The sequence below is a fragment of the Phyllobates terribilis genome, unplaced genomic scaffold, assembly GCF_046119375.1.
Source record: "Phyllobates terribilis strain yellow unplaced genomic scaffold, ASM4611937v1 Scaffold_1__5_contigs__length_1240528914, whole genome shotgun sequence".
Lineage (NCBI taxonomy): Eukaryota > Metazoa > Chordata > Amphibia > Anura > Dendrobatidae > Phyllobates > Phyllobates terribilis.
The window spans coordinates 482,366,461-482,393,934 of record NW_027362761.1 but is presented as its reverse complement, the minus strand read 5'-3'; the positions used below and the strand labels follow the sequence as shown (position 1 = coordinate 482,393,934).

Here is a 27,474-nt window from a genome sequence, read left to right as displayed (position 1 = left end):
GTAATTATACCCCTGTTATGTAAATTATGTGGGACTGTGAATCTCGACCTCCGCTCAGTATCAAAGAGCAGGCAGCGCCCTACCAAGTGCGGCTGAACATAAGGCTGCACTTTAGCTCCTGACACCGGCAATGTAGTCTCAAACACTGACCGCGTGTACGTGGTACGCACGCGGTCTGTGTAACCTGGAGCTATTAGGCTCCAGTGAGACACTGCAACACCATATGTATCAGAGGCATGGCCGACAAGTGGGGACGGGACATTAGGATTTTGGCTGACATATCAATTCACAGGACATGGACATCCCTGACGCGCGTTTCGCCGGGGGTACCGGCTTTTTCTAAGGACTACATTGCCGGTGACAGGAGCTAAAGTGCAGCCTTATGTTCAGCCGCACATGGTAGGGTGTTGCCTGCTCTTTGATACCGAGCGGAGGTCGAGATTCACGGTCCCGCATAATTTACATAACGGGGATATAATTACATCCGCACTTGGTCCAGTCAGTTAAGAAGAATTTTCTTGCGGGGACTCTTATGGTGATCCCACTTGACTTATTCACATGGTCGCTTGTAATATAAAAGCGACCTTTACTTACGATCTGGCAGTTTATACAATATTGACAACATGATAAGTTGTCATACTGCACAGTGACTCACAGGTGATTTATCAACCTGGTTATGTAGAATGTAGCGGGGATCCGCATATTTTCCTATATTATTCTGCTGACTTTGGATATATCGAGGGACGAACATAATTAGGGCATTGGAAGGATATATTTCCCCACATTTTAATTTTAAGGGATATTGGTGGTGGAACCACATAATTTTATTAGCTGTCTCATACAATCCAGGATTTACAGGGTCCGAGTGTATAATTTATTAGTACCGACCCTATGTACATCCACATAGGATGTATGGAATAATATGATTTTATATATATGAATTCATTCAGATTTTAGATTAATAATAAAAGTTACATTTTATATTTATTCACATTCTTTTCCTTTCTCTCCCCTTCCCTTATGATTTAGTAATATTAGCAAATGCCTCCAATTTGAAATGTAGTATAGTATTTATGATTCGCTATGCCACTTACCTCATGTGCAGGCATCGCAGGACCTTAGGTATCCACAGTTACGTCCACTGATAAAATCACAGTTAGTTAGTTGCTAGTGGTCGTAACAGTGGATACCTAAGGTCCTGCGATGCCTGAACATGAGGAAAGAGCGATAGCGAATCAAAAATACTATACTACATTTCTAATTGGAGGTACAGTATTTGCTAATATAACTATTATTACACCTTGTACATATTGGGATAGGATCTTGGAGATGGGAATACCCCTTTAAGTCTGTACAGTACATTAACCACAGATAGATAGATAGATAGAGATCATGCAAATTACTGTGGAGATGTGCAAAAAGATGGCGTTGCCATGATCCGGTGTCTAGTCTGTTCCTCCATGGCAGCTGGACCAGTCTCCACTTCTGCAGGTGGCATTCTCAGTCCAGGATCCAGGGTGCTTCTGGCATTTACTAGGCACCATGACATTGTAGACTGATCAAACACTAGAGGTGCCCAGGATACCGGGAGAAGGTGCCGGGTGCTACTCTGGTCTGACTCCTAGTAAATGCTAGAGGTACCCAGGATGCCATTTGCAGAAAGAAGACTGTTACAAAGGTCCTGATTGGACGAAAGACTAGGACAGCTCGAATCTTTGTGCTCATCTCTTTATTCCATGGCTATTCTTTATTTATTGAAACATCATGTCAATATTAGAGAGGAGTGGATCTTTTGAAATTCAAATTCGACAAATTTTCCCAACAAATTCAATTTGCAGCAAATAAATTTGTGCAAATCTCTATACTGAAAAACTTGTAAGTGCTCTGAAATACACGTGCAGGAGAGAGAGAGAAAAGGCTGACCATAAGAGCTTACATACTACAGGTGAGCGAGAGAGAGAACCCTGCTGATCATAAGAGTTTATATTCTACAGAAGAAAGAGAGGACCCCACTGACCCTATGAGCTTACATTCTACACGAGAGAGATTTACCCAGTGACTCCGGAAATGGAAAATGACGCTGCCATACAAACTGTGCTCCCATGGGAGCCGCTGATCTGTGATATACCAGGTTCTGAACACCACTGTACAAGGTATGATAATCCGTAAGATGTCATAATTGCAGGTCATTATGTGGAAGCCTGCATTGCAATGCAAAATTATGTTGGCCCGGTATCAGATGCTTCAGCAGTGTGGGAAATGGTACCGGAAAAGTTTTCTTTTTTGAGAACCACAAATTGAATCTGAAACTGTTCAAATTTGGTTGAAATTGCAAATTTCATAGAACTGGACTTCACTCGATCCTCAGATTGATCTGCTCTTCTCTATTTAATATGCTTTGTTGAATGTCTCTTAACTGGCATTCTACGTACTTTTCACCATGCATGATAGGTACAACATTGTAGGTATCTATTTATAAGGTTATACATGTATATTTATTAATTATTTTACTCACTAATATAGCGCAATTAATTCTGCAGCGCTTTACAGGCATTATAATCAAGGTCCCCATTAGGGCTCATAATCTAGATTCCCTATCAGTATGTCTTTGGAAAGAAAACCACACAAACACGGAAAGAACATACAAAGTCCTTAGAGATGTTGTTCTTGGTGGGAAATGAACCCAGGACCACTGAGTTGATCACTAACTTACTGATTTTTGGGGTAGAATTCTGGCATGATTTGCATCATAAAACTATCTTTCATGACTTGCACCATATTTTTTGTTTGTTTTAGATACTTTCTTGTCCGTCAAAATGAATGGACTTGTTAGAAGGGCTTTGATTGCCAGTAAAGACACGGCTAAACCTGGGACACTGCATTTCAAAAAATGCACCAGAATTGAGGGGTACATTTTTGGCACCAAGTAGGTAAACTAACAGGTAGTGTAAACGTAGACTAGACAGTGTAAAAATCTGCAAGATTTATCAAACACTTCGTACCACTTTGATAAATCTGGCGCATTTTAAGACTCTCTAGTCTCAGTTTCCACTGTCTACACTGTCTAAGAATTAGACAGCATTGATAAAAATGTCCCACATTGTTTTATCTTATTTCTCAGTCTTTGTTCATGTGCGAACTTCACCTCATATTTAGAGTTTCTGAATGATGGGTGTTGGTTCATCTGTTATTTAATGTAAAATTCTCCTGCTGGTCACATAGTTGTCAGATATTGATACTCCTCACATCTCAATGCTGCTGACAACGAACTATACATTTTTTTCATTGATTCTCTTCTACTGTATTAATTTAAGATTAGAAATCTAGGAGGAGGCTGGAGGCAGGTCCAGCTAGGAGAAAGCCCCACATGACCGGGATTGGCCAGGAGGATGCAATTTTCAAAAATTAAGGAATTGGGATTGGGTAGAAGGATTCAGGGGCACGAGCATTGGAAAAAGGGGGGTATATGAAGGAAAAAGTGTGGGAAAATCGCCAGTCCTGCAGTGCAGTTACAGAGGAAGGATCCACTCAATCACTATAAACACTGATCAGTCCTGATGGAAACAGTGGACTCTCTGATTAGCAGGCTGTGGGATGCAGCGTGATCCAGACATGGCGGGTGGTTGGAGTCCCAACTATCCGAATTGCTGGGGAGTCCAGGACCGAAGATTTGCCGGCGGGGTCAGGAAGGAGAGCCAGGAGAACGCGGCCCCCTGAGAGACTTTCGCCAGAGATGTCCACACGCAGCAGGCGCAGGCTGCGGAGCCCCTCCACGGCAGAAATCCACCCAGCTGGCCTGCTGGCATTGCTGCGAGCGGGTCGCGGTCTACGGCCGAAGTGAGGGCCTCGCCGGAAGTGCAGCCTTCATCTTGGGTGAGGCGCGGTACGCGAGCCAGGGCCGTACCGGAAGTTAGGCCCGCATCTTATCGCTGAGGAGGCGGGGCTGCACAGCGAGAGTGTCCGAGCAATGTGGGAGGGCCTCACCGGAATCAGGCGGTAGAGCACAGGTGCGGACCCCCAGAAGAGAAGCCACAGGGGTGCACAGCGCCATGCGTTGCAGAGGAGTGAGGCCAGAAGAAGCAGCAGCATGGCAGGCACACCCATCGATGATCCAGTCGGGGTGCCTGTTAGATCGAACGGCAGGCGAGCACCTCAAAGGGGTGCGACGGGCAAGTAGCAGCAGTTTGAAGATCTGCTGCCTGGCTTGGGTCATCAATCTTCAGGGAGCGGAGTGGCGGGCAGCAACATGGAGCTGCCTGGCAGTCCTATACAGAGCAGCACGGACCAGGCTGGACAGTCCGGGTCTAGAGGTCGTGCAGGGTCAAGGGCTGCAGGGAGGAGCGGCGCATCGTCACATGTTCATGTCCCCCCTGGTGATGCGGAGGCCAGGGGAGCGGGCCTTGAGCAGCTGCAAGAGTCTGGAGGATCAGACTATGGGGACGATCGTGATAACTTAAGGGATTTGCAGAATTCAGGACCAACGGCTGGCGGGGACACATCACCTGCGCAGCTCGGTGAGTATGTGTCCATGTATGGTTTGTCGCCCGCAGTGTTGTTGGCAGAATGGGTAAGGGGTAGGCAGGTGGCAGGGCCCAGCGGGGAGAATTTTAGGGGGTGGAGTGTGGCAGAGGTACTGGGGCTCAGGGATATTTTAGCGAGCATGTCGCAATTTTTGGCAAGGTTAGACAGTGTGGCAGCCAGTGGGTCAGGGTTATCACCTATCGGGGCTTGGTTACCTGGTCTACCTGTAGTGCCACAGGTTAGGAGTGAATCTCCGGTGGTGTGTGTGGAGGGGGCACCTTCGGGTGTATCGGTGTCGGTGCAGATGGAAAAGGACAAAGCAGATGCCGTGAAGCTTTATGATAGGGCGAAAGGGGAGGTATATGTGTGCTTTGAGTGGCCATTGGGGGCACACTCGAAGAAGTAAGTAAAGGAGAAAATCTGGCGGGATGAATACGTGGAAATTTCTCCCTTCTTCCCCTTGAAAACTTTAATTTGGGCAAGGGTAAAAAGGATGAGAGCAAAAAAGGAGGAAGAGAAGCTTAGGTGGCGGTTGATTCCCCAGACGTTTGTGAATTGGTTGCAAGTGTTTGCAATAATGGCCAGCGTCATTGGAGAAAAGGCTCCAGATAATTGCTCAGGTTTATTTTGTTACCTGGATTCTATTGGGGAGGCACATCATACTTATGGGGGCCAGACATGGTTAAGATACGATGAGCAACTCCGGCAGAGGAAAGCGGTGCGGCCGGAGATTAGATGGGATCAGAAGGACATAGGGCTGTGGCTAAAGGTTATGGCCCCGGCAAGGTACGGGCAGTCCTTTCACAGGAGTGGAAATAGTGGGAACCAATCAACAGGACACGGGGGAGGGTATCCAGGGGGCACAAAGCACTAAGAAGGAAACGGGAACCTGCTGGCAATTTAATGATAGCCAGTGTAAGTATGGGAACAGTTGTGAATTCAAACATGTGTGCTCCCATTGTAATGGAAGTTCACACGGGGCATCAAAATGTTTTAAGAAAGGAAAGGGAAAGCTTATGGTGGGTACCGGTCAAGAGAGTGACTCTGGTGAGACCTCTCGCGATGGCCCTCTTTCTAAGTAGATATCCAGATCAGTTGAAATCTAGGGTTATTTCAGATGGTTTTTCGGAAGGTTTCAGAATTCCTCCACCTAGTCATGACGTTCCTTTTTCAGTTAATAATTTGAGGTCGGCTTTCCTTCATCTGGAGGTGGATAGTGAGAAATTGGCGAAGGAGGTAGAGTTGGGTAGGATGGCTGGTCCGTTTTGTAATTTACCAAGCAAGGAGGTGATTATTTCTCCATTAGGGGTAGTGCCTAAGAAGGAGCCGAATAAATATTGTTCGATTCGGCATTTTTCGTACCCAAAGGGGTTTTCTGTGAATGATGGCATTGCACAAGAATTGTGTTCGGTTGAATATACATCATTCGGTGCAATGGGTGCGGAGATATGGGCCACATCATTTCATTCATTTAAATAAGTGTCACAAGGAGGATTTGAGGGTTTGGAAGTTGTTTTTGGAAAATTACAACGGTAGGTCGATAATCCAGCACGCGTTTTTGAGCAGTTTTGATTGCAAGATTTTTACAGATGTGGCAGGATGTGCGGGTTACGGGGCCTATTGGAAGGGTCGTTGGAGTGTTGGAGAATGGCCGAGTTTGTGGAAAGATAGAGATTTTACAAGGAACCTGGCTCTTTTGGAGCTATTTTGTATTGTAGTTGCAGTTTCAATTTGGGGGGAATGTTTTGAGAATAGAAGGGTACGGTTTCATTGCGATAATATGAGTGTGGTATCTGTAATTAACAGTTTGCCTGCCTCGTCTCCTCCGGTGATCAGGCTGCTTAGGGAACTAGTTCTCCATTGTCTCTAATTAAACACTTGGATTACAGCAGTCCACGTTCCTGGTGTACAAAATTGCATTGCGGATGCCTTATCTCATTTCCAGTGGGATCATTTCTGGGCATTGGCACCAGAGGTAGAGGACATGGGACAGGAATGCCCTTCGCATCTGTGGCAGCTGGTTGTGGAAGAGCTGAATGGTTAATGTAGGAGTCAATCACAAAGCAGACCTGGTCGTCATATGAGGCATCATGGCAAGTATGGCACAGTTGGGTATTGCAGTGGGGAGCGGTGGAGAACGATGGTGATAGAATGCTAGCGGCTTTGTGTCTTGTCGGTAGGGCAACGGATATTGGGTGGTCTGTAGCTAAAGTTGGCAAGTTCATTGTTCGGTTTTAAGTTACAGGGGGTGAAGGACGTGACAATGTCTTTTTTGGTGAAACAAGCACTAAGGGGTTTTAGGAGAGGCAGTAGGGTTTTAGATAAACGCAGACCCGTGTCTTTTAGTATTTTGGAAAGGTTGGGTTTAGCGTTGGACAGGATATGCTGTTCTGGTTTTGAAGCTACACTGTTTAGGTTAGCTTTTTCATTAGCATTTTTTTGGGCACTGAGGTTAGGTGAGTTGGTGGCACCGAGGGGTTTGTTGGCGGAGGACGTGAGCTGTTGGGCTGGGGGCATTGAATTTTGGATCAGGCATGGAAAAACAGACCAATGGGGCCGAGGCAGGCGGGTGGTATTGGGTGATATAAACGGAGCTTTGATGTGCCCAAGAAAATGTCTAGTGACATATTGGCAGGCTTGGCTTGAAGAGTCGGCCCGCTATTATGTCATGAAAATGGCAAGTTTTTGTCACGTTTTTAATTTGCAGCGGTATTTAAACAAGTAGTTCATGATTTGGGCCTTAGTCCTGAAGTGTATGGTTCACATTCTTTCAGGATTGGTGCAGCATCAGAAGCCGATAGCTTGGGGTTAGGCGCGGATGTGATAAAATGGATCAGGAGGTGGAATTCTGATAGGTATTTGTCTTATGTCCGGCGCTAGGGAAAGGGAGTGAGAGGTTTTTAGTTGGTTGAATAATATGTGGTTGTTTGTTGCAGGTGGCGTTCCTTTGTTAGCATGGATTCTTGGACACTCCTTTGTGCACTGGGGGGCGCTATGTGCTGACGTGAGACCAGACGGTATGGAAATTGGGATTTCGCAGACAGCAAGTGGTTGTTCGGTGGCTGGGCTTTAGGGGAATGGTGTGGAGATGGGTGCTGCCTGAGTTTCATAAGGCGGCCCGCTTGGATAGAACGCCAGACATTTTGGTTGTGCACATGAGAGGGAATGATCTGGGAGCGTGAACTCAAGGAAGGGGTTGTAATTTTTTGGAGGGAGGATAGCGTGCACTTGAACGCCATTGGTATTGATATATGGGCATTGGCTATACAGGAGGGGATTGAGAGGGCTTTGGTGGTGTTGGGGTACTCACGAACCAGAAGTTTCAGGGCTGTTCGTGTTTGGCGGGGGGGGGTGGGGTTCTTGGAGTTGGTACAGAAGTGCCCGTGGAAAGAATTTGGTATAAAAATTACAGGCAGTATGTTAAATTGAGTGGGGTTGATCTGGCATTTGGTTTTGGGCTTTGGAAGGGGTTTTACCCTGGGTACTTTTGTTGCCCTTAAGCTGGTGGTGTACGGCTGAGGGGAACATGGCGGTTTCGAGTTTAGTTTTAATTTATGCCAGATCTATTTTAGCTCCAAAAAGCCTCCCCTCTTATTTATTTTATAATACTGTTTAAAATCTTAATGTTGTTTGTCAATAAAATGGCCGCTGTGGCCAAATTTATCCAAAAGAAATACAGGTGCAGTGTTTTTATTTGGTGGGAAAAAGGTGAGTGCTGGAGGATGGGGGGGAGAAGTTACAAGGGAGGAACCTGGGCTGGACGTACACGGTCATGTAACACCTTACAGTAACATCAAAGTGGATAAGATTTTGGCAAGGTCTTCACTCAGGCTACATTTGGCTTCTGGAATGCACTACCTCACTAACACAATCAATGTTAGGTTTGCCTGGAAAACTCACCTGTTCAACTATACTTACACAATTTTAATGCCCACGTCCATTTTTGCACACTTCATTATTTTTTCCACCACCCATCTGCCAGTCCTAACACAACCTATTCAGGAAGTTAAAGTTCTATAGTTTATTTAAAGCTTTGGACCTCTGTGTACTTTGGATACAGTCATGGCCGAAAGTGTTGGCACCCTTGAAATTGTTTCAGAAAATAAAGTATTTCTCCAAATTATTGCAATGAAATATGTTTTCTTATACATGTTTATTTCCTTTGTATTTATCAGAACAACACAAAAAAACAGAGAACAAAGGCAAATTGGACATAATTTCACACAAAACCCCCAAAATGGGCCAGACAAAATTTGGGTAAACAACTTGTTTCAAGCATGTGATGCTCATTCAAACTCACCTGTGCTAAGTAATAACAGGTATGGGCTATATGAAAATCACACCTGAAACCAGGTAAAAAGGGGAGAAGTTGACTCAATCTTTGCATTGTGTGTCTGTGTGCCACACTAAGTATGGACAACAGAAAGAGGAAAAGAGAACTGTCTGAGGACTTGAGATCCAAAATTGTTGAAGAATATCAACAATCTCAAGGTTACAAGTTCATCTCCAGAGATCTTGAAGTTCCTTTGTCCACGGTGCACAACATAATCAAGAAGTTTACAACACATGGCACTATAGCTAATCTCCCTGTACGTGGACGGCAGAGAATAAATGATGAAAGGTTGCAATGCAGGATAGTCCTGATGGCGAATAAGCAGCCCAATCAAGTTTCAAAGAAATTCAAATTGTCCTGCAGGCTCAGGGTGCATCAGCGTCAGCGCAAAGTATCCACGACATTTGAATGAAATGAAAAGCTATGGCAGGAGACCGAGAAGGACCTCACTGCTGACACAGAGACATAAAAAAGCTAGAATTCAGTTTGTCAAAATGTACGTAAGAAAGCCAAAATATTTCTGGGAAACGTGTTGTGGACAGATGAGATCAATATAGAGCTTTTAGGTAAAGCAAATCTTTCTGCGGTTTATAGAAAACAGAATGAGGCCTACAAAGAACACAGTACCTACAATCAAATATGGTGGAGGTTCAAAGATGTTCTGGGGTTGTTTCACTGCCTCTGGCACTGGGTGCCTTGACTGTGTGCAAGGCATCATGACACCTGAAGATTATCAAAGGATTTTGGGTCGCAATGTAGTGCCCAGTGTCAGAAAGATAGGTTTTGCGTCCTAGGTCATGGATCTTCCAGCAGGACAATGAACCCCCAAATACTTCAAGAAACACCCAGAAATGGATGGAAAAAAAGTGTTGGAGAGTTCTGCAGTGGCCAGAAATGAGTCCGGATCTAAATCCCATTGAACATCTGTGGAGAGATCTTAAAATTGCTGTTTGGAGAAGACAACCTTCAGATATGAGAGACCTAGAGCAGTTTGCAAAAGAAGAGTGGTTCAAAATTCCAGTTGAGAGGTGTAAGAAGCTTGTTGATGGTTATAGGAAGTGATTGATTGCAGTTATTTATTCCAACCAAATATTAAGTTGAAGGTGCCAACAATTTTGTCCGGCCCATTTTTTGGGTTTTGTGTGAAATTATGTCCAATTTGCCCTTTTTCTCTGTTTTTTTGTGTTGCTCCAATACACACAAAGGAAATAAACTGTGCATAACAAAACATGCATAATTGCAATAATTTTCTGTGAGAAATACTTCATTTTCTGGATCAATTTCAAGGGTGCCAACACTTTTGGCCATGACTGTATTTATTTGCACAGATGATGCCCAAGTGATTGGCTAAGACAAATTTATTGAAAAATTCAGTCATCTACCTGTGACTTGTAAACTATACCAGCATCTTACAACCAAATGCTGCCAATAGGATTGTATTACCTGTGAAGAAAAATCCAGTCTCTGCTAGTTGACAGGGTTTTATTGAAGCATACACAGGCCAACAGGTAAAGGATTGTAGCCTAGTCTGCTCATTTTCCATGGACTCCTTGACATTGATTGGATCAATCTCCTTTGGCTGCACACGAATATCATAACTTGGTATATTACCAGCATCTTTGCCCTGAATGAATGCACAGGAGGGATTAAACTTCTTATGCCTTTCCAACGGGGTAGGCGATATAGACAGCCTGCACAGGACCAGTCCACAGCAGAAGCACTGGCAGCTGTTCTCCAATCCAGTTCTATAGAATCCGGCTGAAGCCAACTCTTTTGGGGAACAGCCAGAAAGAGGATCTTGAGTCCAGTGGGTCTTCAGTCTCTTTATCTCACTTCTCATTGAGTAGTTGGGTTGTGTAGGCAGCTGCGCTCTTATTTTTCTGTACCTTTCTTCATTCCTATGAACAGATTTGTCTACATCAACATGACTTATAAATGGAGGTAACAGCAAGTCGTGGGATGAATCAAACTCTGATATATTTATTAACTCCATCTTCTCTAAGACTTTTAATGCAAAACAGCACCAGAATAATTGTAAGTTTCAAGTCGCTGTCGAATTTTTTTGACATCCTGAAAAATAGCAAAAAAACAACAATCATTTACTAACATTTTCCAAGATCGTGAGTCCACTTGTGACTTTTTTAACAGAGAATTAAAGTTGCACAAAGACCATGATTTCTATGTGAATTAGAAGCTTGTGTAGTCAAAATTTAAGTGTGGATCCACACTGGACTGATATACAGAAGAACTTTCACAACGGCAACTTATTTTGCGTAAATGTTGAGGATTCACTAGACTTTGGCTTTCAAAAGATGAAGTCTTCGGTTACATCCGTAGCATAAATTAATTATGGTTTTCTCCAAAGTATGTGAATGAGCTTTTGGGTATCAGAAGCTTGGAAGTAATAAGTCATGTAATTGCATTTGCCTTTTAACCCCTTCCTGCGTTGTTGGATGTGGGTGAATGAAGTGCTCTGAGGAGTTGAGCCCACTTCATACATGGCAGATGCCAGCTGTGTTACACAGCCAGCACATGCTGCTAACATCTTCCTACAGAGCGTTCATCCATCAAGTCGCCATGGCTCGAGATCGAAGCGAATAAATAATAATAAATTAATCTTTCACAGCTGTATTTTAATGCGCAATCTCTGAGAGCCAATGAGTTGTCAGGTCTACTCAACGTTTCTTTCACCACAATTTTGGTGCTCTTATAAAGCCTAGATGCAGGATATCAGTAATTTCACAATATAACTCAATACTGTATATAAAAAGTACTGTGATACTACATATATAGTACAAGCAAACGATTACAAGTTCATGACTCCTAGGTGGACTAAAAAATGAAAAAAGAATGACAAAAAATATAAAAAAAGTTAAAATTAATTTTTTCCCCTTTCAAAAATAAAGTAATAAAAAAATAAACATATTTATTATCATCATGTCCATAAAAGTCAGAGCTATCAAAATCTAAAATGAATTAATATGATAAACTCCATAAAGAAAAAAATATGGAAATATCAGATGCATCTCCTCCAAAAAATGCAATAAAGAGGGCTAAAACATCATATATACAGTATATATGCAAAATTGTATTAATTAAAATGACAGTTCACCAAGCAAAACAAAAGCCCCCACACAGGTCCATTCACAGAAATCAAGAAATATTACAGGTGTATTAAAATGGCGACACAAACCAATTTTTTTTAACCATGAAAATATGAAAAAAACTCCTTATGTTTGTTATGACTGTATTAGTACTGACCTCAATAATGATATTGTCTTGTCATTTTTACCATGCAATCAATATTGTAAAAACAAATTTTATCCCACTTGGATTTGTTTTTTAGTACATTATGGTAAAAAGATTAATTGAAAATGTGAAAAGAAGAAAAAGTTATAGCTGTTTGGAAGAAGAGGAGGAAAAAAACTAAAAATTACTGTGAAGACATGGGGTCTTACGTGGGCATAATACTACTCAGACAACACTGTCAAACAATGTGGCAATACTTTATTGAACCACCAAACAGACAATAACATATAGAACTGTCCCAGAAAATACCCAAGATGGTGTAAAATTACACAGTCTCACCCTTTCGCTGGCTCACTGGGAATAGAGCAATTGCAACTTTGGGACTTCCAGTGCCAACTACCTCAACCAGTGGCCCCCCGCTGTTGCGGGCACCCACAGAGAGGAGGTATCGGCGAGTTTAGGAAGCTGACAGTCTATTGAGGTACGTGGCCAGGAGACCCAAAGATACCATCCTGGCTTTCTCCAAACGTCTCCATGGGACCAAGCAACCAGATGGTCCCAACCTGGCGTCTCAGAACATATCCATGGGACCAGGTGACCAGAGGGTCACAATCCTGGTTTCCCTAAACGTTTCCATAGGGTCAGTGATGGTCAATAGAGCAGATCTGTATCCTTCCAGCCAGGGAAGTGTTCCCTTAGGCTGGCATCCCGTAGAATCCAAATCTATGTCCCTCAGGATGGAGCCATGCTACCAAGCTGCTGTCCTTGTTTATATGTACATCTGTGGCTCAGGTCATTATTCACAGGTCAGGGGGGAAGGTGCAGTGCTCATGTCTCATTGTTTGAGCATTTAATCAATTTGCAGAACTTATACTCCTCTACTCTGTGAGTCACCAAGCCACAGGGACCACACAATGGTTAATCAACATATTTAGCAAACATTCATTTTTCACAGACTAAGAGAAGTCAACATCAGACTTATAACAAAAGTCCATGTTTCTTGTTCCACCCGAAAGAAAAACACATACAGTAAATTCAAAAGTTAACATAAACATAATAGTGTAATTATACTGGCCTAATGAATTTAGATGCCTGGCTAATTAAGATTAGAAACTGTGTCCTCACAATTACCCAGACTGGAAGGAGTTTTGCTACTGGCTAATGCTACCAGTACTTCGGATCAGCACAATAACTAATCTCCCCATAACTCAGGGGTTGCAGCCTTGGCTGGGTAAGTGGGCGCATTCCTTGCAGAATGAGATGACGTTTTCAGTGATACTATTTTTTTTCTGTACAACTTTTTAATTACTTTTTATTCCATTTTTTGTGTGTCAGTATAATGAATAAGCTACACTTTTCGCATGTTTTTTATTTATTTATTATTACGGTGTTCATCATATGGCTTATTGTTCAGGTTTTTTTTTACCTTGGGTCTTTCTGGACATGGTGATACCAAATGTGCACTTTTTTTGCTTACTTTTGTTTTTACATAAAACATCAGTTTTAGTGGCAAAATGTTTTTCTGTTATTTTTTCTTACTTTATTTTGTAATACACTGCTCAAAAAAATAAAGGGAACACTCAAATAACACATCCTCGATCTGTGTGAATGAAATATTCTCATTGAATACTTTGTTCTGTACAAAGTTGAATGTGCTGACAACAAAATCACACAAAAATCATCAATGGAAATCAAATTTATTAACCAATGGAGGCCTGGATTTGGAGTCACCCCCAAAATTCAAGTGGAAAAACACACTACAGGCTGATCCAACTTTGATGTAATGTCCTTAAAACAAGTCAAAATGAGGCTCAGTATTGTGTGTGGCCTCCATGTGCCTGTATGACCTCCCTACAACGCCTGGGCATGCTCCTGATGAGGTTGCAGGTGGTCTCCTGTGTGATCTCCACCCAGACCTGGACTAAAACATCTGCCAACTCCTGGACAATCTGTGGTGCAACGTGACATTGGTGGATGGAGCGAGACATGATGTCCCAGATGTGCTCAATCGGATTCAGGTCTGGGGAACGGGCGGGCCAGTCCATAGCTTCAATGCCTTCATCTTGTAGGAACTGCTGACACACTCCAGCCACATGAGGTCTGGCATTGTCCTGCATTAGGAGGAACCCAGGGCCAACTGCACCAGGGGTCTGAGGATCTCATCTCGGTACCTAATGGCAGTCAGGCTACCTCTAGCGAGCACATGGAGGGCTGTTCGGCCCTCCAAAGAAATGTCACCCCACACCATTAGTGACCCACTGCCAAACCGGTCATGCTGAAGGATGCTGCAGGAAGCAGATCGCTCTCCACAGCGTCTCCAGACTCTGTCACGTCTGTCACATGTGCTCAGTGTGAACCTGCTTTCATCTGTAAAGAGCACAGGGCGCCATGGGCAACTTTGCCATTCCTGGTATTCTGTGGCAAATCAAAGCGCCCTGCACGGTGTTGGGCTGTGATTACAACCCCCATCTGTGGATGTCGGGCCCTCATACCATCCTCATGGAGTCGGTTTCTAACCGTTTGTGCAGACACATGCACATTTGTGGCCTGCTGGAGGTCATTTTGCAGGGCTCTGGCAGTGCTCCTCCTGTTCCTCCTTGCACAAAGGCGGAGGTAGCGGTCCTGCTGCTGGGTTATTGCCCTCCTACGGCCCCCTCCACATCTCCTGGTGTACTGGCCTGTCTCCTGGTAGCGCCTCCAGCCTCTGGACACTACGCTGACAGGCACAGCAAACCTTCTTGCCACAGCTCTCATTGATGTGCCTTCCTGGATGAGCTGCACTACCTGAGCAACTTCTGTGGGTTGTAGAGTCCGTCTCATGCTACCACGAGTGTGAAAGCACAACCAACATTCAAAAGTGACCAAAACATCAGCCAGAAAGCATTGGTACTGAGATGTGGTCTGTGGTCCCCACCTGCAGAATCACTCCTTTATTGAGTGTGTCTTGATAATTGCCAATAATTTCCATCTACTGTCTATTCCATTTGCACAACAACATGTGAAATTGATTGTCAATCAGTGTTGCTTCCTAAGTGGACAGTTTGATTTCACAGAAGTTTGATCTACTTGGAGTTATATTCTGTTGTTTAAGTGTTCCCTTTATTTTTTTGAGCAGTGTATTTTTTTTTATTTTGAAATATTTTTCCCTTTTTTTTTAGCTTACTTCTGATATGGAAAGTTTTAGTTTAAAAGTTTTATTTTAACTTTTACCTGCCTGAATGTTGATCTAATATCCACCAATACTTCTCTACTGCAGAATATTAGATCTGGCAGTTTTACACTGACACTTCGCTTGTTAGACCCTGGTTATTGCAGGGCCTTACAAACCACCATGGCTGGCTAGCCTGAAGTCCATTACTAGGCTTCAGGTAGTCATGGCAACTACTGACACCCACCAGTTTGCCGAGGGGCTTAAAGAGGGTGCCCCTCACTTAGATAACCATCTAAATACTGCTGTCACTATTGACAGTGGTATCCAAGGGGTTAAGTGCCCACGATCGGTGCTAATATCATTTGTGGCCTTTGCAACATGGTATCAGTTAAAACTCGCTGATGATGGTGACGTTTCTGCTTTCCTCCCACTGCATCATACAGTTATGGCAGATGTTGAGAAAGGGTAAAAAAATGCTCTTCTCCATATTCAACTGCCACTAGTTATTCAGCAGTACTGGAAAGAGATGCCTCAATTCTGATGCACTGCGCTCTGACAAATTGTGCTTCAGTGTGATGTCACTAAGCAGCGCCGGTGCTCTCCTCCTTCAGCCTGCTCTCCATTGTCACAAGGATATTTTGGGAGCTCTAGTGCCCTACGGGCTGCAGATGACAGCCTCAGGGGACGCATGGGACCCCCTGGCCACTATGCCCTAACCCATAGTATTGTCTGCATATCAGAATTATGGCCTGTAGACATATCATGTAAAATCTTTAAGATTTGTTATGGTTTTTAAATGAATTGGCTTCCCTTTAGATCAAATAATGTTAGCGTAGGGGATTCATGGATTTGTGGCGCCCTACAACCCCCCAAGAAATGATAGTGTTGGCCCCCTTAAAAATAGTCTGGGTGAAATGGTGGGTGAGGATGAGGAAAAAGCCAAAATGCTAAATTATTTTTTTTCAACCATATTTACACAAGAAAATCGCATGACAGAAAACATGATTAGTGATAACAAAAATTCTCCATTAAATGTCACTTGCTCAACCCAGCAGGAAGTACGGCGGCGTCTAAAAATCACTGAAGTTGACAAATCCCCGGGCCCGGATGGGATATACCCGCGAGTACTGCAGGAATTAAGTAACGTCATAGATAGACCATTATTTTTAATCTTTAAAGATTACATAATAACAGGGTCTGTACCACAGGACTGGCGTATAGCAAATGTGGTGCCAATATTCAACAAGGGGACAAAAACTGAACTAAGAAATTATAGGCCGGTAAGCTTAACCTCTACTATGGGTAAAATCCTGGAGGGTTTCCTAAGAGAGGCTATACTAGAGTATCTGAAGAAGAATAACCTCATGACCCATTATCAACGTGAGTTTATGAGGGACCGTTCCTGTCAAACTAATTTGATCAGTTTTTATGAGGAGACAAGTTCGGGACTGGACCAAGGAAATGCAGTGGATGTTGTGTATATGGACTTTTCAAAAGCTTTTGATACGGATCCACACAAAAGGTTGATACATAAAATGAGAACAATGGGGATAGGGGAAAATATATGTATGTGGGTTAAGAATTGGCTCAGTGATAGGAAACAAAGGGTGGTTCTTAATGGAAAACACTTAGACTGGGTCTCAGTTAACAGTGGGGTACCACAGGGGTCAGTATTGGGCCCCCTTCTTTTTAACATATTTATTAATGACCTTGTAGGGGGCATACAGAGTAATATTTCAATATTTGCAGATGACACTAAACTCTGCAGGGTAATCAATACAGAGGAAGACAATTTTATATTACAGGAGGATCTATGTAAACCAGAAGCTTGGGCTGATAAATGGCAAATGAGCTTTAATGGGGATAAATGTAAGGTAATGCACTTGGGCAGAGGAAATAAAATGTATAATTATATGCTTAATTGTAAAATGCTGGGCAAAACTGTAACTGAAAAAGACCTGTTACAGATCTGGGTGGTGGAACCTCTGTGCTAGCGGTGCAAGGAGGGACCAGAGGGGCGTAACTAGGTATCAACTCGGACTGACCGGGGTCGTACGGCGGCTCAATCGACTCCGTGACCAGGGAAGGACCGAGCAGAGGGACCAGGTGCTACTCTGGGCCAGACTTTGTATGAGAGCAGGTGACTCCCACGGGTCAGAAGGCAGGGACTGACTAGTACAGAGGATGAGCATGGCAGGCGTGCTTGACGGGCGATCCGGGTAGACAAGCTGGTGGCACAACAGGTTGCAGGCAGGTGCTTCCAGGTAAGCAGGCTGGCAGGCCTGGCAGGTATCAGGCAGGTGCTTCCAGGTAAGCGGGCTGGCAGGCACGGCAGGTATCAGGCAGGTGCTTCCAGGTAAGCGGGCTGGCAGGCACGGCAGGTAACAGGCAGGTGCTTCCAGGTAAGCGGGCTGGCATGCACGGCAGGTATCAGGCAGGTGCTTCCAGGTAAGCGGGCTGGCAGGCACAGCAGGCATCAGGCAGGTGCTTCCAGGTAAGCGGGCTGGCAGGCACGGCAGGTAACAGGCAGGTGCTTCCTGGTAAGCGGGCTGTCAGGCACGGCAGGTAACAGGCAGGTGCTTCCAGGTAAGCAGGTGGGCAGAGTCCATAGACAGACTAGCGGACTGGACTGTAGACAGACGGTCGGGCAGAAGAGTGGTCAAGCTGGCGGACAGAACTAGTAGTCAGGCTGGCGGACAGGAATGGTAGTCAGACTAACAGCGGGACCTGAGGGCTGAAGCAGAGGTAAGTATACAGAGCTACAACCTTGCACGGGCACCTCCATACTGGAGGAGGTGCCTTTTATAGGGGAAGTCCTTCGGCCATTGGCCGGGGACTTTTTAGGACGGCGCGCGCGGCCCCATTAAGAGGGAGGGAGCACGCGCGCCCTAAGCACAGAGCGGGGAAAGCTGCATGCACCAGCAGCAGCTGCAGGGAGGCCGGAAGACGCCGGAGCAGGACTGCGGCGGTAAGGGGGACGGCGTCTCTGCCGGGCAGGAGGCAGAAACGCTGATGCTACAAGACCTGGGTGTATTGGTGGATGACAAGCTCACGTTTAGTGGCCAGTGTCAAGCAGCTGCTGAAAAGTCAAATAAAATAATGGGATGCATTAAAAGAGGCATAGATGCTCATGAGGAGAACAAAATTTTACCTCTATACAAGTCACTAGTGCGACCACACTTAGAATACTGTGTACAGTTATGGTCTCCGGTGTATAAGAAAGACATAACTGAACTAGACAGGGTGCAGAGAAGAGCGACCAAGGTTATTAGAGGACTGGGGGGTCTGCAATACCAAGACAGGTTATTACACTTGGGATTATTTACTGTGGAAAAACGAAGGCTTAGGGGTGATCTTATTACTATGCACAAGTATATGAGGGGACAGTACAAAGACCTTTCTACTGATCTTTTTACTCTGAGGCCAGAGACGGGGACAAGGGGGCATCTTCTACGTCTTGAGGAAAGAAGGTTTAATCATAATCACAGACGGGGATTCTTTACTGTAAGAGCAGTGATACTATGGAACTCTCTGCCGCATGATGTTGTAATGAGTGATTCACTACTACAGTAAAATTTAAGAAGGGCATGGATGCCTTTCTTGAAAAGTATGATATGACAAGTTATATATACTAGAGTCCTTGACAGGGCGTTGATCCAGGGAACTAGTCTGATTGTCGTTTGGTGTCGGGAAGGAATTTTTTTCCCCAATGTGGAGCTTAGTGTTTGCCACGTGCTTTTTTTGCCTTCCTCTGGATCAACATGTTAGGCTATGGGTTGAACTAGATGGACTTAGTCTTCCTTCAACCTTAAAAACTATGTTACTATGTTACTATTCCTTCTGTAGTACGAGACAGTGGTCAACTGTATTGAAAGCAGAGGACAGGTCAAGAAGAAGGAGTACAGAGAATTGTCTGTTAGCTTTGGCTGTAAGTAAGTCATTGGTGATTTTGGTAAGGGCAGTTTCGGTGGAATGATGGGGGCGGAAGCTGGATTGTCGGTTGTCGAAGAGAGAATTAGATGAGAAGTGGGAGGAAAGTTCAGCGTGAATGTGTTGCTCAAGGAGTTTGGAGGCAAATGGGAGCAGCGTTATGGGGCAATAGCTGGACAAGGCGGTTGGGTCGAGGGATGGCTTTTTGAGGGTGGGCGTGATTGTGGATCCAATGGGAGCAGTATTTCTTGTAGGTATTTTGTACTGAATGTCATGTGTGCACCCAAAGTCGTCTTCATGCTGTGCAAACACTCCCTGGTACCGCTGTAGCAGTTGCTCAACCTGTCTGACTTGGCTTGCGGAAAAGTCAGTAAGGTTAGTCTCCATTTGTTCTAAGAGGTGGCGTCCAGCCAGTGGTTCTCTTCCATTCTCTTGGCTGTTGAGGGACACCTCTAGGGTCCATGGTTCTCCTTTCACAGGTGTCAGCCCTATAACGTCAACTCTGGGAAGATCCTCTGGCATTATACAAACTCGCGCCATCTCTTGTCGGGACAACAACTAGTGATGAGTGAATATGTTCGAAATCCAATCTCAAATGTTAAATTTGACACGAATATGGCACATTCGGATTCGTGATCGGAAACGTGAGCATTTTTTCTTAAAATATGCAAAGATCGGTAACATTCAGTGAAAAAGTGCGGTGCAACTAAAGTGCTTTTAACACTTTGCCTAGCATATTGCTTGTGTATGATGAGTGGGGGGGATGTGTTTGATGAGGGGAATAGCTGGGGGGAGAGCAGTCAGAAGCTGAGAGCAGCGCTGTGCTTCTAATTTTTTTCTCTCTTATTTTCTGCGTGTAAATCGAGGCTATCCGATCAGAGCGCAGGAAGCATCCACACTGTCCAGACACAAGGGCTTGTGCCATTGGCGGCTGACATCACATGTCCTCTCTTTATAAAGAGTGAACATGTTCTGTGAGCGCCATTTTATGCATGTAACTGGTCACAGACGCTGCTGCTGGACCCTGCTCCTGTATACTGACAGATTTTAGCTAGATAGATAGGCGGTTGCATGTAAGTCAGATAGTTTAGATAACTAGTGTCCTGTGTGTCTGTGAAATCGACCTTCCAGCAGATTTTTTTTCATGTGCTATTACTGAGGTCCAGACAAAGACAGCAGAGCCCATGTCATAGAACTCTGTTGTGCACTGGTTCTATTGTGCTCCATGCACGAGTATCCCTTAACCCCTTTACCCCCGAGAGTGGTTTGCTTGTTAATGACCAGGCCAATTTTTACAATTCTGACCACTGTCACTTTATGAGGTAATTACTCTGGAACTCTTCAACGGATCCCGCTGATTCTGAGAATGTTTTTTCATGACATATTGTACTTCATAATAGTGGTAAAATTTCTTCGATATCACTTGCGTTTATTTGTGAAATAAACGGAAATTTGGCAAAAATTTTGAAAATTTTGCAATTTTCAAAATTTGAATTTTTATGCCCTTAAATCAGAGAGATATGTCACACAAAATAGTTAATAAATAACATTTCCCACATGTCTAATTTATATCAGCACAATTTTGGAACCAAATTTTTTTTTCATTAGGGAGCTATAAGGGTTAAAATTTGACCAGCGATTTTTCATTTTTACAACAAAATTTACAAAACCATTTTTTTAGAGACCACATCACATTTGAAGTCACTTTGAGGGGTCTTTATGACAGAAAATACGCAAAAGTGACACTATTCTAAAAACTTCACCCCTCAAGGTGCTCAAAACCACATTCAAGAACTTTATTAACCCTTCAGGTGCTTCACAGGAATTTTTGGAATGTGGAAGAAAAAAATTAACATTTAACTTTTTCACAAAAATGTTACTTTAGACCGAATTTTTTTTATTTTCGCAGGGGTAACAGTAAAAAATGGACCCCAAAATTTGTTGTGCAATTTCCCCTGAGCATGCAGATACCCCATACGTGGGGAAAAAACACTGTTTGGGCGCACGGCAGAGCTCGGAAGAGAAGGAGCGCCATTTAACTTATTGAATGTAAAATTTGCTTGAAAAATTAGCGGACGCCATGTTGCGTTTGGAGAGCCCCTGATGTGCTTAAACAGTGGGAACCCCCACAAGTGACACCATTTTGGAAACTAGACCCCCCAGGGAACTTATCTAGATGTGTGGTGAGCACCTTGAACCCCCAGGTGCTTCACAGAAGTTTAGAATATTGTGACGTAAAAATACAATTTTCATATTTTTCCCACAAAAATGTTTTTCAGCCCCCAATTTTGCATTTTCATAAGGGTAACAGGAGAAATTGCACCATGCAGTTTGTTGTGCAATTTCTCCTGAGTAAGCAGATACCCCATATGTGGGGGAAAACTACTGTTTGGGCACACGGCAGGGTTTGGAAGGGAAGGAGCGCCATTTGACTTTTTGATTGTAAAATTTGCTTGAATAATTAGCAGACGCCATGTTGCATTTGGAGAGCCCCTGATGTGCCTAAACAGTGGAAACCTCCCACAAGTGACACCATTTTTGAAACTAGACCCCTCAGGGAACTTATCTAGATGTGTGGTGAGCACCTTGAACCCCCAGGTGCTTCACAGAAGTTTAGAATATTGAGACGTAAAAATAAAATTTTCACATTTTTCCCACAAAAATGTTTTTCAGCCCTCAATTTTGCATTTTAATAAGGGTAACAGGAGAAATTGCACCATGCAGTTTGTTGTGCAATTTATCCTGAGTAAGCAGATACCCCATATGTGGGGGAAAACCACTGTTTGGGCACACGGCAGGGTTCGGAAGGGAAGGAGCGCCATTTGACTTTTTGATTGTAAAATTTGCTTGAATAATTAGCGGACGCCATGTTGCGTTTGGAGAGCCTCTGATGTGCCTTAACAGTGGAAACCCCCCAACAAGTGACCCCATTTTGGAAACCCCTCAAGGATTTTATCAAGGGGGTATAGTGAACATTTTGAATCCAGAGGTACGACACAGAATTTGATAACATTAGGTCATCATATTGAATAAGTTGTCATTAGTCTTGAGCGCAAGTGCTCACTACTTAAGTTTGCATCAGGTACACGGGTATGCACCATGTATTGCGCGTGCTTGAGGGACATGCTCGAGTCCCCGCTCACATGTTTCATGGTCATGGTCATTAGACACCCCAAAAAAAATATGCAGGATCGCTCGTGCATGGCAGGCAATTCCCGCAAGGTGTTTTTGGCCATGAAGCATATGGGGCAGAGACTCGAGCATGTCACTTGAGCACCTGCGATACTCAGTGCATACCCGAGCACCCGATGCAAACTTAAGTAGCAAGCACTTGCGCTCAACACTAGTCGCCATATCGTCATCTTTTTTTTTTTTTACTTTTGAAAAAAATCCCAATCCCATCACAACCCTAACCCTAGCCCAACCCTAACCCTAGAGTTTGTTTTTTATGCCGTTCCTCGTGCGGTATAAGTGATTAGACAACTTTATTCTTCGGGTCGGTGCAATTACAGCGATACCAGAATCATATCGGGTTTTTATGATTGACAGCTGTCACACTAAAAGATGCATTTTTTTGCAAAACCTAGTTTTTGCATCACCATATTTTGACGGCTATAATTTTTCCATATTTTGGCCGACAGAGTCATGTGATGGCTTATTTTTTGCGGGATGAGTTGATGTTTTTATTGGTGCCATTTTCAGGCACGTGACATTTTTTTATCGCTTTCTATTCCGATTTTTGGGAGGCAGAATAAACAAAAAAACAGCAATTCCAGAATTGTTTTTATGTTTTTTTTTTATTCTGTTTTGCGTGTGGTAAAATTGATAAGGCAGCATTATTCTTCGGGTCAGTACCACATTCATATAGTTTTTTTATGTTTTGGCGCTTTTACATAATAAAAGCAATTTTATATAAAAAATATTTTTTGCATCACTTTATTCTGAGAGCTATAACTTTTTTATTTTTCAGCTGATGGAGCTGTGTGGCAGCTTGTTTTTTGTGGGACAAGATGACGTTTTCAGCGGTACCATTTTTATTTATATTCGTCTTTTTGATTGCGTGTTTATTTTTTGTTTGGTGGTATGATGATAAAGCACTGTTTTTTGCTTCGTTTTTTATTTATTTTTTTTACCATGTTCACTGAAGGAACTAACTAGTGGACAGTTTTATAGGTCTGGTCGTTCCGGACGCGGTGATACCAAATATGTGTACTTTTATTGTTTTTTTTTTTTTTTTTTCATAATAATATTTATTGATGGTTACATTATATTTTTATTTTTGGTGGATTATTTTTTTTTTATATTTTTACAATTTTTTTTCATTTTTTAACACTTTGTGGACTTTTATTCTGTGTCCCACTCTAGGACTTTCACTTTTTTTATTCTGATCGCCTGTATAGCACAGGAATGCAGCACCATTCCTGTGCTACACAGGTTGTCAGTGCTGCACAGGGAGAACATTCTTTGGTCATGCACTGCGCATGCCCAAAGAATCTTCCTGCTGTCTGGTGACCCGGATGTTGTCATGACGACATCGGGTCATCATGGCAACATCCAAGAAGCCGCGGCAGACAGTGCTGGAGGCCGGAATGCCACCGCAATGTTGCGATCGACTTTGATCACAGCATTGAGGGGGTTAATGTGCCGGGAGCGGTGGAGGACCGCTCCCTGCACATAGCACCGGGTGTCAGCTGTGACTATCAGCTGATACCCAGCGGCAATCGCCGCGCACCGCTTGTGTGCGCCGCGATTGCCGTATGACCTAATAGTACGTCATTGGTCAAATCGGCCCAGGTCACCATGACGTACTATTAGGTCATACGTCAGAAAGGGGTTAAAAAATCAATTTTTGCACTTGCTAATGTGATACAGCAAGCAAGACCTACTAGCCCACGTTTTCATTTTGTGTGGTTAAAATTCAGCTGTATGCAGAGCTCCTCAGTGCAGAGTAGAAAAGTAAATATTTTTCATTTGAAATACCACAAGCTATGATAGCCCACCTTGGCATTTTTGGGGGTGAAATTCAGCTGTATGCACAGTAAATAAAATCTATTTTTTCTGTTGCTAGCTAGAGTACAAAAATATTTTTTTCTGTGACAAACATGATACAGTCTGCTATAAGCCACCTAGTGCTTTTGTGGTGATTCAGATGTTTTCAGAGTAAAAAAATCTATTTTTTCTGTTGCTAGCCAGTACAAAAAATATTTTTTTCTGTGACAAACGTGATACAGTCTGCTATAAGCCACCCAGTCCTTTTGTGGCATTGAAATTCAGCTGTTTTCAGAGTAAAAAAAATGTCTTTTTTCTCTTGCTAGCCAGAGTACAAAAAACATTTTTTTCTATGACAAACGTGATACAGTCTGCTATATGCCAACTAGTCCTTTTGTGGTGGTGAAATGAGTAAACAAACTTTTTTTTTTCTGCTAACAAGAGTAAACATTTTTTTTTTGTGACAAACGTGATATAGTACGTGATATGTCACCTTGTCATTTTGTGGCCGAGAAATTCAGCTGTATACCAAGCTTATGCAGAAAAAATCAACTTTTTTCTGTGACTAACGTAACACAGTAGGTTAGATCTGAGTTTGAAATATCTTGGAGCATATATTCTATGTTATACAGGCTTCATCCACAGTAAAAAAAAATACGTTCTTCTGTTACTAACATGATACAACAGGGGACATCTCTGTTTGAAATAGTTTGGAGCATATCTCCTATGTTATACAGGCCTCATCCACAGTAAAAAAATACTTTCTTCTGTTACTAATGTGATACAGTAGGGGACATCTCAGTTTGAAATAGTTTGGAGCATATCTCCTATGTTATACAGGCCTCATCCACAGTAAAAAAAATACTTTCTTTTGTTATAACGTCATACAGCAGGCCAGATGTCAGTTTCCAATATTTGGGTGCTGATATTGTTCTCCACACAGGGGTTCATATGATTAAATTGAAATTCATTTACCGTTGTATATAAAGCAGGCTACATCTCATCTTTTAATTTTTTGGTGCAGATATGGTTCTCACAGGGGTACACATAATAAAATAGAAATTGGTTTTATTTCTACAGTGGTATATAAACCAGGCTATAGCTCATCTTTTAATTCTTTGGTGCTGATATTGTTATCCATACAGGGTACACATTAGTGATGAGAGAGCACTAAACGTGCTTACCTTGGTGGTTCAGCGGTTTCTCAAAACCTACTCAGATCTGCCAGAGCCACTTGTGAAAGTACAACGTGTGTGTGCCCATTTCTGAAAGTCAGCTACAGCTTTCACCACCCTGGCAGTGCTTCATCGGTGTTTGCAGCTTTATGACATCACCACACATTGGAAATCAACATTGAAGATGTTGTAAAGGATTTGTGAGCAGCAGAGGGCAGTTGTTGAGCACCAGCTTCAACACGCCCGTTGGAATTCAGGTCAGCCTCTGCACATAAGAGCTGATGAGTGGGCATGGATGTCGGACATCTGTGTGGTCCTCCAAAACTTTTAGGACTCCCCTAAGATGGTGAGCGGTGATGGCGCCATAATTAGAGTCACCATCCGGCTTCTCTGTCTACTGAAACGCTCAGTGTTCACAATTAAAGAGGAGGTATTGCAGGCAGAGCAAGGAACTATACAGGGTGATGCTATACAGCCCAGCCTCATCTCATCTCATTGCGGGCTGGGTGATAATGAGGAGGAGGAGAACATGGACAGTCATCCTCTTGGTGAGGACAGGGAAGTCTTGGCTGTCTTGGAAGTCTTGATACCCATCTTTCAGTCTGTGGGAAAGCTGTATGAGTTTCGCTTAATTATGACCTTCAGTGGCCTAAACCGTGGCTTTGCTTATGCACGTTATTTCTCAAAATGCATTGCAGATCAGGCCATTGCCTAACTCTGCAGTCATGAAATTCAAGGCGCAAAGAAAGATCTTTGTGTGTCGAAGTGACGCGCCCCCTGAGCCTGTGCCGTGCAGGGGATACCCGGAGCCGGATCGCTGGGGGTTGTAGTCTCCATGGCGCTGACCCGGTCCGTGCCCAGGGTGGTCAATTCAGTGGCAGTCTTAATGTAATAGCAAATGTCCGACTAGGCCACCCGTGGATTGCGGTCAGTGGGGACCGCCGCTGTGCTGCAGACCGCTGAGGCTGGTGTTGTATGCGCAGCCAAGTATGGGATAACTCCCCACGGGAGAAGTATTGCCTCAGGGCAGCTAATGTGAATGATGGGAGTAATGGTGTGAGCGCCCCAGTCCTAATGGTGCTGGTGCGGCGATGAAACACAGAGACTTATAATTGCAGTTTCCAATGCTTTACTCACAGTTGTTATTCGGTCAATCCTGCAGGCGATGACGGCCCAAGCCGTGCTGCGTCCACCAGGTGAGGGACTCGGTCAACTCCCAGGCAATTCCAGAGCGTGGCTCAGGGCTCCCTTCTCTACCTTTCTCTGGCCGTCCCCACCAGTGACCCACCTTTGTCCAGCTTCCTCGGGCCTTCTGTTGGCGAAACCTATCTCCGGTTTCCCTGACCCTATGCGGTATGCTTTCCTGGTGGATGTAGTGAGAGGTCGCACCAAGACGTGGTCACAACCTCCGGTCTTTGGCTGAGGAATCTGTTGCCTCCACCAATTTGGGTTCCGGTACCCTGCTCTGCCAACCCGTCACCCGTTGTCTCCTGGTTCCTTAGGGTTCCCTCTGTCCTCGTGTCTCTGGGCCTTTCTCTGTGTTCCTGTTCCTTGTTTCCTTTCTTACTTTCCTTTCTGTTCTTTCTTCTCTCTCTCTCTCTCAGGCTCCGGCCTCCTGACAAGGCCTGCCCGTGGAGCAGAGCCCATGCAGCAGCTCTGCTCCCTGTCACTTCTCCTCAGACTGCACACTGATCTAAGATGGTGCCCACCTTATATACCTCCCTTATGTGTGAGCCCAGGTGACTAGCAACCAATGGGCTCCTACCTATGCCCAGAGACCAACCCCTATCTGCTCCTACACCACTGGGTGTACTTTCCCCTCCCCACTCCAGCCAGGGACAGATGCTCTCGTGCCTGCACTTCTGTCTAGTGGGAGCACCGTTGAGCTGTCCCTCGGAAATGGGGTGTGTGTAGTGCATGCAGCCTACCGAGTCCTGGTCCACACTCCATCCTTACCCGGGAGTGGAATATCACACCTCTGGTTTGAGGTGCAATACCCCTGTAGCAGCCGAGCCCTCGGGGTGCTACATTCCCCCCTGGTAAATCACAGCACGTCCTCGGGCTGGAAAAGAGCAAAACAATTTAAACATACAAAAATTTTAGAATGCATTCACATATAAGACATC

The 27,474-nt window shown here is 44.0% G+C and overlaps 1 protein-coding gene across 1 annotated transcript in view; it reads right to left on the bottom strand.

Moving 5' to 3' along the window:
* The window catches only part of LOC141265858 (baculoviral IAP repeat-containing protein 1-like), a 132,016-nt gene that overhangs the window by 34,609 nt on the left and 69,933 nt on the right, over window positions 1-27,474 (bottom strand). Inside the window, exon 2 of the mRNA XM_073679493.1 lies at window positions 10,298-10,924. Within this exon, the coding sequence (XP_073535594.1) occupies window positions 10,298-10,847 (550 nt within the window). The 5' untranslated portion in view covers window positions 10,848-10,924. The remainder of the gene's footprint in view (window positions 1-10,297; window positions 10,925-27,474) is intronic.